Source organism: Ylistrum balloti, unplaced genomic scaffold, assembly GCF_031769215.1.
Source record: "Ylistrum balloti isolate Yb309-2 unplaced genomic scaffold, AGI_CSIRO_Ybal_v1 Utg370558, whole genome shotgun sequence".
NCBI classification, from domain to species: Eukaryota; Metazoa; Mollusca; class Bivalvia; order Pectinida; family Pectinidae; genus Ylistrum; species Ylistrum balloti.
Genome location: NW_026782351.1, coordinates 107,586 through 120,805, shown reverse-complemented (window position 1 = coordinate 120,805; position 13,220 = coordinate 107,586). Strand labels below are relative to the sequence as shown.

At 34.9% G+C, this 13,220-nt stretch overlaps 1 protein-coding gene across 1 annotated transcript in view; it reads left to right on the top strand.

The window, feature by feature from the left end:
- The window catches only part of LOC132556307 (uncharacterized), a 136,305-nt gene that overhangs the window by 86,924 nt on the left and 36,161 nt on the right, over positions 1 to 13,220 (top strand). The window contains exons 44-51 of the mRNA XM_060220689.1: positions 594 to 767; positions 1,243 to 1,413; positions 3,495 to 3,677; positions 4,068 to 4,235; positions 7,385 to 7,561; positions 8,364 to 8,531; positions 9,669 to 9,842; positions 10,260 to 10,415. Of these exons, the coding sequence (XP_060076672.1) occupies positions 594 to 767; positions 1,243 to 1,413; positions 3,495 to 3,677; positions 4,068 to 4,235; positions 7,385 to 7,561; positions 8,364 to 8,531; positions 9,669 to 9,842; positions 10,260 to 10,415 (1,371 nt within the window). The remainder of the gene's footprint in view (positions 1 to 593; positions 768 to 1,242; positions 1,414 to 3,494; positions 3,678 to 4,067; positions 4,236 to 7,384; positions 7,562 to 8,363; positions 8,532 to 9,668; positions 9,843 to 10,259; positions 10,416 to 13,220) is intronic.

Here is a 13,220-nt window from a genome sequence, read left to right as displayed (position 1 = left end):
TTTAAATTTGTATGTATGTCTGTGTGTACACAACCAATGTACAAGCTATCTCATGAACCCCTAGCCAGGTATCAGAGCGGAAGTTTTGTTCACAATATTACTTTACACCTTCAAAATCTTCCCCTGATTGGAATTTCAATGACCGTTGGTCAAGGTTTAAAGTCAAAGGTCACCTTTGCCATCTTTTGAAATAACAATTTTGTATAACAGACATTTCTGAGCAGTTTCAGTTCATGTTAGTATAACACCAGCAAGCTCTACACTTGGCAAGATTTTGGTGGTCACCTTTAAGCACTTTTGAATTAAAAAGATGTTATAGAAGACAAATCATGAATTCTCCAACAGATCAATTCTCAGAGGGTAGGAGTGATCCCTGTGTGATCCTAAACGCAACATAAACATTATATGATTATCTCAACATCATACTTGTATAGACATCATTTATGTTAGCTGGTATATAAGAGAACAGGAGATTGTAATGATGAAAGTAACCAGATGATCATGCACATACTTTTCTTTGTCTGGACCACAGTATATTTCCTGCTACTCCACCAGGAATGACAAATTGGTTAGTAAACTGTTTTCATTTATAGTCGTGTGTGGAGCAGGACAAGAAGTAATTCCTGGTCAGAAGAGTTGTAAAGCCTGCAGTAGAGGTTACATTCATACTGGTGATCACCCAGATATTTTCCAAAACTGCACTCAGTGTCCTACCAATATGACTACAGAGATGACTGGCTCAACGCATATGGATAACTGTTCAATAGGTAAGATATGTAGATCTTAATCTGAAAGATGGTGCATTGTTAAGTGTTAGGATGTTGGACTGGTAGCAAAACTAGTTGAACTCCCAGCATGATTGCCTTTTGTGTCCTTGATAATTAAGTTTGTGTTTCCCAGAAAGTTGAAAAAAGAAAAAAAATGGCTTGCAGCAATACACATCTATGATTATCTGTGAGCTTTATGTTGAGAGCTGAGTTTGTGTGATAACGCAGTATATAAAAATCTCTTCTTAGTATTATTAATTATTATAATTAATCAATTATTTTATTACTTTATCACAATTTTCAGGTCTCATTTAAAAACAATAAGTTCGGTCAGTGTTTTGAATAACTTCTTTTTAAGCAATTTGGCATGAAAATATTATTCAATGATTTTGAATACTACAAATCTTACAGGACACTTGTTTTCTTATGGTGCAGCTTACATAATGGTGCTTTCTCTTTGCATTTACACTATCAGCAATCTGTGCTAAGGGACAACAGCTCAATAGCACTAGAAATGGTTGTGATGACTGTCCGTATAACACCTTCCAGGATAAAGATATGCCAACATCCTATCAAAATTGTACAAGCTGTGGAACTGATAGAGCTACAGTCAACATGAAGACTACAAGTTTTGCTGGCTGTCTCGGTAAGTCTGAATATATTGATTGTGAAAGAGGTTGGACACAACTGATCAGCTTTCTACACTTCATAAATTTACACTGTTATTATTTTATTATCAAACTTCATTTCACAACAGTTATGAAACAAGTTTTTCCAACTGATATCAATCACACTTGTTGGCCCTGATTAAAGCTCAAAAGGGGTTATTGTGGAAGGAAACTGCAGTACCTGGAGAAACCCATGTGGTCGCCTAGTTGACCCCATATCTTTTCACGTCCATTCCAAACTACAGACATCAAAGAGTGTGTTACCACTGCACTACCCAACCACCTACTGTTCTTGTGAAAACATGAAAATTTATAATTGCTTTATTATATTTCTAAAATAATTAATGTATAAATATCACGATTCAAGAATACATTTATATTAATTGTTTAATATTTATTTTCTTAGTTGCATTACCCAAATACGTTTAGTACACTGAATGATGAAACTATATACTACAATGAGTAGGTCTGTGTAGGAATACTGAGCTAGATGTCTAAACAAATATTGGCAGTCTGTCACTTTCAGTATCAATATACTGACATATTTTAAGTTATTTGCCACAAAATCATGTTAAGCACATAACATATGTGAGTACCAAGTTTGTCAATGTTGTTTGCTAGAGGTCAGTATGACAGGCCATTCTTAGAATCATCTACAAACAAAATATGCTGATGTTTGTTATCACTTTTAACAGGAGCAACTTCCATTTAAAATTTCTATTGTCATTCTGTTCTTGAATTCTTATCAGTCCATGACCTGAAAATGTAAATATTTCCAGAGAAACTCTGGATACATCTGACTGAGGGAAGCATCACTTTTTATTACATATAAACAATTGATAAATGGCTTTTATTCCAAAGAAATGGAAATACTGTAATAACAATTATTATTATTATTATTACAATCTTAACGGCCTGTCAACATATCTTGAGAATGGATCATTCTTAAATTTGATATACTGTGGATTCATTTTATTTCGTGGGGGTCCAATTTTCGTTGTTTTCGTGGATGAGCAAATCCACGAATTTAAAAACACAACGAAATATGAACTTCTTACTAAAGTAATTTTGAAATTTGACCAAGTAATCTTTGCCGACACCGGAAACGTCCACCGGTAATGACAGAAGCCCCGTAATTAGTCGGGAGTCGGGTAGTCTGAGGCTCGACATGGATACGCTAAATTGGTGTCAACGATATATAATTATATATTATTAAACATAACAAAGGGTAAGTACCCATTGTGATGCTAAGTATGATGGGATCGCAGTCGTTAGCGACACTGTGGACACTAGGCTTGATCGGACCATCCTGTCGATTGAAGATTGGATCCGTATTTCTATCCGACTACAGGTTCACAACAATTATTAATAATGCAGATCTTGTTTACACACCTGTTTACACACATGGTCCCATCGATACGCGTGGTGTTTTCATATGACTGCGGTACACCGACTGATCAGCACACAATGTTTATCCACTGAAAACAATTGTTTCTGATAATTACCGATTGATTACACGCCAGGATATATACTGATTTGTGGTTTGATATTAATGCGAGACTGTTGTATACAGCGTTATAAAAACACAGGACGCCATCTTGAAAAAAAAAACGTTCTTTTATTCTTGTCATTAGTGTTAATTCCTGTGAACATAGCCTTAATACAAACAGAAAAAAATTCGACTGGAAGCAAAAAGAGAAAATTCTAACGTTTTTATTTTTTTCCCACAGAATCTTAAATCCACGAATTTATGAGTCCACGAAACTGTCTAATTTGTAGAAACAACGAAAATTGAACCCAACGAAAATAAATGAATCCACAGTATGTAGGATCTCCTTGGTCTATAGTTGTGCATGTTTGATTTTGAGGGGATGAGGAAGACTAAGACAACCAATAAAAATCAAATGATGGTAGACATCAAGATCTCTCTAGTGTCTCTTGTTTATATATATAACACACAATGGATGATAAAGGATTACATACATGGTTTTCTGGTTACTAATTAATGATGTTAAGTTATTTATAAATTTCTGATTTAATGATTCATTTGAATTTCCAGTGTATTGTGCGGACGCTGGTACATATGATGCTGGAAATGGTAATGGTATTTGTGAAGCCTGTCCTCGGGGATCTTATCGGTCTGTTGACGACCACAGCACAACTTTCTCACCATGTATGAATTGTACCAATGGCAGGACTACAGAGGGTGTAGGCAGTATTGGTGCATTCAACTGTTCCATAGGTAGGTAGTGCTTGTATCTCTCAATCATTCCAGCATCCTCTGATATAAGGTGAAGATTGTTTGACTTCACCTGTTCTGTAGGTATGTAGTAGGTACTAAATGTGTCCCACCATTGTCTCACAACCCTCAATCATAGCACTATATAGGCAGCATTTAGGTGATTTCTTCTGTGTTATCATATAATCAAATATGGCCTGATACATGTTTGGAATTTTTTTAACACCAACTTCCTTAATGAAGTTGACCACAGTCACCAAAAATTATGATTTTATGAGTAATGATATTTTCAGAGCAGACATATTTTTGAATTCTTTTAAAAGTATAGATTATTATTAAATGTTTGTCATTGTGGAAAAAAATTGTTTTAATTTTTTTTATATTTTTGTGCAGATATATGTGCTAAAGGACAAGAATTAAACAGCACAGGTAACTGTGTGACCTGTCCATTTGATACCTACCAGGATGTTGAAATGCCAAATTCAATGGATAAGTGTCAAGCTTGTGAATCCAACGAAGCAACAGAAAGCATTGGATCCACTGATAAAAGTCAATGCAAAGGTAAGCAGGACATTATTTTCAATACCACTGTCATGATACATGTATCCTATAGTATCACTCCCTGTAAACATCAGACATATCCACTAGTATAACTCCCTGTAAACATCAGACATAACCACTAGTATCACTCCCTGTAAACATCAGACATAACCACTAGTATCACTCCCTGTAAACATCAGACATAACCACTAGTATCACTCCCTGTAAACATCAGACATAACCACTAGTATAACTCCCTGTAAACATCAGACATAACCACTAGTATCACTCCCTGTAAACATCAGACATATCCACTAGTATCACTCCCTGTAAACATCAGACATATCCACTAGTATAACTCCCTGTAAACATCAGACATATCCACTAGTATCACTCCCTGTAAACATCAGACATAACCACTAGTATAACTCCCTGTACACGTCAGACATATCCACTAGTATCACTCCCTGTAAACATCAGACATATTTACTAGTATAACTCCCTGTAAACATCAGACATAACCACTAGTATCACTCCCTGTAAACATCAGACATATCCACTAGTATCACTCCCTGTAAACATCAGACATATCCACTAGTATAACTCCCTGTAAACATCAGACATAACCACTAGTATCACTCCCTGTAAACATCAGACATAACCACTAGTATAACTCCCTGTAAACATCAGACATAACCACTAGTATCACTCCCTGTAAACATCAGACATAACCACTAGTATCACTCCCTGTAAACATCAGACATAACCACTAGTATCACTCCCTGTAAACATCAGACATAACCACTAGTATCACTCCCTGTAAACATCAGACATAACCACTAGTATAACTCCAAGTAAACATCAGACATAACCACTAGTATAACTCCCTGTAAACGTCAGACATAACCACTAGTATAACTCCCTGTAAACATCAGACATAACCACTAGTATTACTCCCTGTAAACGTCAGACATATCCACTAGTATCACTCCCTGTAAACATCAGACATATCCACTAGTATAACTCCCTGTAAACGTCAGACATATCCACTAGTATCACTCCCTGTAAACATCAGACATATTTACTAGTATAACTCCCTGTAAACATCAGACATAACCACTAGTATCACTCCCTGTAAACATCAGACATATCCACTAGTATCACTCCCTGTAAACATCAGACATAACCACTAGTATCACTCCCTGTAAACATCAGACATATCCACTAGTATCACTCCCTGTAAACATCAGACATAACCACTAGTATAACTCCCTGTAAACATCAGACATATCCACTAGTATCACTCCCTGTAAACATCAGACATAACCACTAGTATAACTCCCTGTAAACATCAGACATATCCACTAGTATAACTCCAAGTACACATCAGACATATCCACTAGTATCACTCCCTGTAAACATCAGACATATCCACTAGTACAACTCCCTGTAAACATCAGACATATCCACTAGTATAACTCCAAGTAAACATCAGACATATCCACTAGTATCACTCCCTGTAAACATCAGACATATCCACTAGTATCACTCCCTGTAAACATCAGACATATTTACTAGTATCACTCCCTGTAAACATCAGACATATCCACTAGTATCACTCCCTGTAAACATCAGACATATCCACCAGACATATCCACTAGTATAACTCCAAGTACACATCAGACATATCCACTAGTATCACTCCCTGTAAACATCAGACATATCCACTAGTATCACTCCCTGTAAACATCAGACATATTTACTAGTATAACTCCCTGTAAACGTCAGACATATTTACTAGTATAACTCCCTGTAAACGTCAGACATATCCACAAGTATAACTCCCTGTAAACATCCAATGTATCCACTAGTATAACTCCCTGTAAACATCAGACATATCCACTAGTATAACTCCCTGTAAACGTCAGACATATCCACTAGTACAACTCCCTGTAAACATCAGACATATCCACTAATAAAACTCCCTGTAAACGTCAGACATATCCACTAGTACAACTCCCTGTAAACATCAGACATATCCACTAGTATAACTCCCTGTAAACGTCAGACATATCCACTAGTACAACTCCCTGTAAACGTCAGACATATCCACTAGTATAACTCCCTGTAAACGTCAGACATATCCACTAGTATAACTCCCTGTAAACGTCAGACGTATCCACTAGTATCACTCCCTGTAAACATCAGACATATCCACTAGTATCACTCCCTGTAAACATCAGACATATCCACTAGTATCACTCCCTGTAAACATCAGACATATCCACTAGTATCACTCCCTGTAAACATCAGACATAACCACTAGTATCACTCCCTGTAAAAATCAGACATAACCACTAGTATCACTCCCTGTAAACATCAGACATAACCACTAGTATCACTCCCTGTAAACATCAGACATATCCACTAGTATCACTCCCTGTAAACATCAGACATAACCACTAGTATCACTCCCTGTAAACATCAGACATATCCACTAGTATAACTCCCTGTAAACATCAGACATAACCACTAGTATCACTCCCTGTAAACATCAGACATATCCACTAGTATAACTCCCTGTAAACATCAGACATAACCACTAGTATCACTCCCTGTAAACATCAGACATAACCACTAGTATCACTCCCTGTAAACATCAGACATATCCATTAGTACAACTCCCTGTAAACATCAGACATAACCACTAGTATCACTCCCTGTAAACATCAGATATATTCACTAGTATCACTCCCTGTAAACATCAGACATAACCACTAGTATAACTCCCTGTAAACGTCAGACATATCCACTAGTATAACTCCCTGTAAACATCAGACATAACCACTAGTATCACTCCCTGTAAACATCAGACATAACCACTAGTATCACTCCCTGTAAACATCAGACATAACCACTAGTATCACTCCCTGTAAACATCAGACATATCCACTAGTATCACTCCCTGTAAACATCAGACATAACCACTAGTATCACTCCCTGTAACATTGTATTTAGTTATCAATCTGTTATTATTGATATTTGGACATCTATCAGACTATAATCTAGTTTCTGTAATATTGAATTGATACATAAAGTAAAATTGATATTGACAATGAAAGACATTAACATTTGATATATACTTTATCTTTATTTGTTAAACATTCCAGCTTATTGCACAGAACCTGGTACTGAGTTAAATCAAACTGGTATTTGTGTACCTTGTAAAAGGGAAACCTTCCGTGCAATTGCTGACCGTACAGATTATTTCACAAGTTGTATGAACTGTTCCAATGGCAGGACTACAGAAGGAGAGGGCAGCATCAGTAGCCTCAACTGCTCAGTTGGTAGGTAGCCACACGGGATGTTAGTATGATTAATTTGATTCAGTATTCAAATATTTTAATTATTCGTATTCATGTTCTTTATGGCAGGTATGATATGATACTTTCAGAGGGCAGTCATTTATAAACATCAGTGTTATGGTAATGTTTCAGCAATATGAAACAGAAAACTACCTAAAATTGGTCAATTTTTTATTGAAATTATTCAAATCATTATAAGTTAAGCAAGTAACTGATTTAAGTTAAAAAGTTAATTGTATGAAATGAAGTGAATTTTTAAGCTTATTTGACTTGCCTGTGAACTCATTTTAAAAATTGAAAATTTGTCATGGGAAATGATAATATGTGAAGACACAAAGGTATCCTCTCATATTTCAAAACTCAGAAAATAGCACTAAGTTATCAAAACATATATAAGTAATTAGAATAACTGTCATGATACTTTATAACATGCATTGTTTTACTTTTGTTTATGAAAATAACATAAACATCTAAGTCACATCTGGTATAATGGTGTCCTGTGATAATTAGGCCCAGATCAATCTGGCATCCAACTAAATCTGAACAGAAACAAATATTGAAGTGATTGGTAATGTGGTTCTTCCTGTCATTGAAATCAACTGGAATATCTCTCATAAATTGTCAGCATGCTATTGATGTTCCACTAAGTATATCATCTTTGATGTAACTATAAAATGTCTTCAGTAAGACACCATCAGACATTTGTATTAATGATACCTAATTAAATGCTATCAGCTTAGATCTTTGTTGTTTCTTGTGAACAAGGTGCAAAACTTACTTTCAGATAAGTGTCAAGCTGGACAAGTAGTGAACTCCAATGGCAACTGTGTTGACTGTCCTGCCAATACCTACCAGCCAATTATGTATCCAAATTCTGCTGTGAAATGTTTGAACTGTTCAGTAAATAAAGCCACTGTGGATGTAGGACAGACATCTGAGGCCAGCTGTGTCCGTAAGTGTCTATAAATGATGAAAGATAAATGTATTACAAGTAGTTTTATGATAGTATTTTTTCCTTCCACATTTCATGGCTCTGTGTCTTATAGTTCACATCAACATTTGGCTTTCCAAAAGAATTGGAAAAAAATAGTTTTTACTAATAGGTGAAATATCTCATTTGGAAGAAATTTTCGGACAGTTAAGATGGAAGCTGACAGAATATCACATTTAGATACTAGCTAATGTAACACACTGGTAACATCTAAAGCAACAGAATTCTTGATTTATTATATGGTAGTCAAAATATTTGACAGGATGTATAATGGTATGGTGTCATCTTTCATTGCACATTTAACTTTAATTTGTGCAGAGGTGATTTTCAGCAATGTTTGATAGATTTCAAACTTGGTACACTTTTTCATTATTAAAGTTTTGACAGGAATACTGTAAAGTTTCATGCTGGTAGGAAAGAAAAACCTTTTTGCAAACTTAATGAATAATTTTTGCAAAACGGTTTACTTTCATAACAGCATTAAACTGAAAAATATTCCTATCAAAGCTTATATTAATTTCAGTAGGTTTCAAAAACAAAAATAATCCATAGATGTAGAAATTTGATCAATTAATGACAGATTATTTTATGACAAATCACTACACATATCAGCTGGCATGACATTATGTGATGTCATTGACAGCTAATTCATGCTATTAGTGGGTCATATTCCAAATGGAAATGTGTAAAAGTATAAAATAATATATTTTTCCCTGATGAATCTGTTACTTTTTTGTTGTTTATTGTAATATTGATATTTGAATGTTTTATGTTGTTTAGTCCATTTTTTTTAAAAAACATTATTGAATGACAGTGATCCACACACCAGGTGACTGTAGAAAGATATTTCATTCATAAAATGAAAAGAAAAATCGACAGAACTGAAAGCTGTACTTTGCTAACAAATAATGGAAAATTTATTATAATGAAAACAGTTGTGTGTTCTGAAATGGCATTTTGATTCAGCTGCTTTTAAGAGAATAACCAGCCTTTGTTTTTAACTCACTATCTGATCCTTCAGAAGTCAGTCCATGAATATCTATTCTATTCATTCTAGAAATAGTTTGAATAAGGTTGGTGATTTGTTTGTGCTGTCAGGTGTGTGTAGTGCAGGCCAGCAATACAACAATGTCTCTGATGAATGTGAACCATGTGGCAAGGGAACCTGGAATAATGGAAATGAGACAATGAAATTCCAGCAGTGTGCATCCTGTCCTGTAAACTACACAACTGTAGCTGGTGGCAATACTGATATCAGCAATTGTAGCCTGTGTATGTATTTATTTTCCTCCAAATATTTCTGATGTAAGTTACTCCGCAACTAGATCAGTCAACTGATACAGTAAGAAAATTTATACTTATATATAAACTCTTACCTTTATCAATGATATCTTGTTGCCTATATTATTTAAGCTCTTCTGCAGGCAAATAAACTAAAAATTTGGATGAAGATCATTTTGGCACTTCAGTTAAATTCAACTTGACTTCAATAAGTGATCAATGTGAACAAGAAGAGACATTTTATAACATCATCATTTTTAAGTAATTTTCAATATTTTGTTTAACTCTGGTAGAGCTTGATGATGAGATACGATTCAATCTCTTAATGAAAGCATATACATTTAAACTAATTAACTTAAAGTCAGTAAAAATAATTTTGTTTTAATTTGGCACTGCAATGCCTTATAGTGGACTGCAATCCAGGCTCGTACATTTCTGGAGATAATTGCTTGCTTTGTGATCTGGGAAGTTACCAACCCAACCGCCATCAACCAAGTTGTATAGACTGTGGTCCAGACCTGAATACAAGCAGTTTGGGAAGCAAACTACAGACACAATGTCAGCGTAAGTAAACAGCTCATCATTCAATCTTAATGTATATTTAAAAGTATGTTACACTTGTGAGGGCTGAGCCTTATATTGAATAATTTGAAAAGAGCTGCCCATTTTCTTCCTTTTTATTAGTCCCCTTCCAATGAAAACTGAGGGGACTAGATTGTCTATCTGCCTACCTGCCTACCTGCCTGCCAGCCCATCTGCCCATCTGTCCGTCTCTCTGTCTGTCCAGATGTTGGTTTCCAGATAATTACTTGAGAAAAGAAGGATGAACTTGAATGAAATTTCATTTTGTGTTAGGTTATGTGGTAATATACAGTTGGATCAATTTTGGATCAAAATGTCAACTACAAAGGTCACTGTTGTTTAAAAGAGATACATCAAATTTTGGTTTCTAGATGATAACTTAAGAAAGAATAGATGGATTTGGTTGAAACTTAATACAATGTTAGCTTATGAGGTAATACAGGGTGGGATTGAGTTTGAGGTCAAAAGGTCAACTATGAAGGTTGTGAAGGTCACTTACTAAAATAGACATTTATCACCATCAAAGATGCCAGAGGCAAAGTTTGTCAGAATAACACCAGTAGTCAACTGACCAATGTTAAAGGTCACTGTGTCAAAAGGTCAAGCTCAAATTATATATCTTTTCATGTGTAAAATTGACAATGTAACTAGAATGCCTAAATTTACTCTTAAAAGTTCAGATACAAATCTGTCCTTTCTGACATGCTAGTGTTTTAGTTTGTTTTCCAGATAATCACTTAATTGAATTAGGGCAGACAAACATGAATATTTGGTCAACATCGTCCTAGGATTTTTTTAGGTTTAATTAGGTTTCAGATTTAATTACCAATTTTTATGCTTTGCATCGCTTGGAAGACCATGACTGACATATATCACTTCAGCAACACTCAACTATTGCCAGACATAGAGTCATTCATTGGCTACTTTGGTTTAAATGATGGATTTCCTGATGCTAATTGATTTTCTGACAAGCCCTGAAAAAAACATTTCAAGACCTGCAGTAATGTGTAATTAATAGATCTGTATTGATCTGTGTCTGAAATGTTACATTAAATGTTAGCAAATCAATTTTGGTACATAAACAAAAGCAGTAATGAAAATAAGTGTATATGTCTTTTACAAGTTCAATATTCAACATTAAATTAAATGTCAAAAAGAACAACAATGACTGAAGAACCAAATGAAAGAGTGAAAGTCAAAATGAGGATAGAAGCTCAACTTCTGCTTAAAATATCATCTTAACATTTCCAGAATGATGTTTTATTTTAGAATTTCAATGAGTTCGTTTTTGACAGCACAAAAAGTAATTTCAGTTCTGGTCATTTGGCCAAAAACATCTTCAAGTGTTACCATCATTATACTGCAATCACTACTCCAGCTCTTATCTTAGGTTTGTCAAATTGATACAGAGAAGTGTAATATAGTATCCAAATTTACTGCTCCGATCAACACAAACACACAATCCTGATTGGCTGCTTACATATATCTATTTATTCAAAACACACTCAAAGCACATTACATTACAGAAATAACATACAAGGTTTTCCCACAAAGTGTCCAAGTTACACATGTTTGTCTGTCAATATTATGGTAAATTAATTACACTGCAAAAAGGAATTTGGTAGTTATACTACCATGTTAATTATGACCAAATGAAGCAAGATGATGGCATTTCAAACTTCATGTTATGAATATAATGTAAAATGAATCAATACAAAATGAGCTGTTGAACTACAATGATTTAACACTACCAAAATAATAGAGTAATACTAAAATAATCAACTTAGCTAGGTATTGTATACATCTCTCATTTCATGTTTTAGAACAGATAGTGTTACTCATGACCATCATTCCTTCATTCTGTCTTCTATCATAACTTCATAACCATTAACTCTTTAATGGATAAAGATATGGAGCTGTAATTCAGTATGTAATTGTATGTTATGCAGGCAAAGGTCTCATTCGGTGATGGTTGATTTTTCTTGAGTGTAAGGCCTTTTAAGAATATTTAGACAAAAACTGGAGAATCTTGCCTAACTCCAGTGGGAATTTTAGAACACATTCCTAAAAAAGTAATAACAAACTTTCCAAACGTTTTTATTGTCACTGTCACACATCTAGTTCCAGATTCTTTACCATTAATTCTGCAAGCTGAATTTTTAGGTCATCTCACCCGAAAGGTCATGATGAACTATTGCCATTTTGCTTTTTCCGTCGTCGTCCGCCGTGCACAATGCGTAAACTTTTAACATTTCAAACTTCTTCTCAAGTTCCACCTGTGGGATTGAGCTCAAACTTGCATGAAATGATCCTGAGATCGTCCTGGCCAAGTGCTGTTATTTTTTGGGTATGTCTGAATTTGAAGGTGGTTGCCATAGCCGCCATCTTGAGAAATATATTTTTGAACTTCTTCTCCAGTTCTAGTGGTGCCAATGAGCTAAAAATTGGTCGGAATGTTAAGGAAAGGTAGCCAACAAAGTGTTGTTCTTTTTGAAACTTGTCAATACTTTGATACCACAGCCAGGAAGGCCCATTTGTAACATGATTGCACAATCATGGTTTACTGTGCAACACCTATTTAAAACTTCTCAGTTTCACCTGTTTGATTGAACTCCACCTTTACTGTCAAAAAATAGGTAACAATTGTTACAGTTACCTACTCCCAACCAAAACTACCATCTGCATCATGGAAAACAGTTTCTTAGTAAGATTTCATTCAAAGTAGAAAAAAGAACCCCATTTCCTTTGCTGAAAGCTTTTTTAGTTAGATGACTGTTAAGGCCCGTG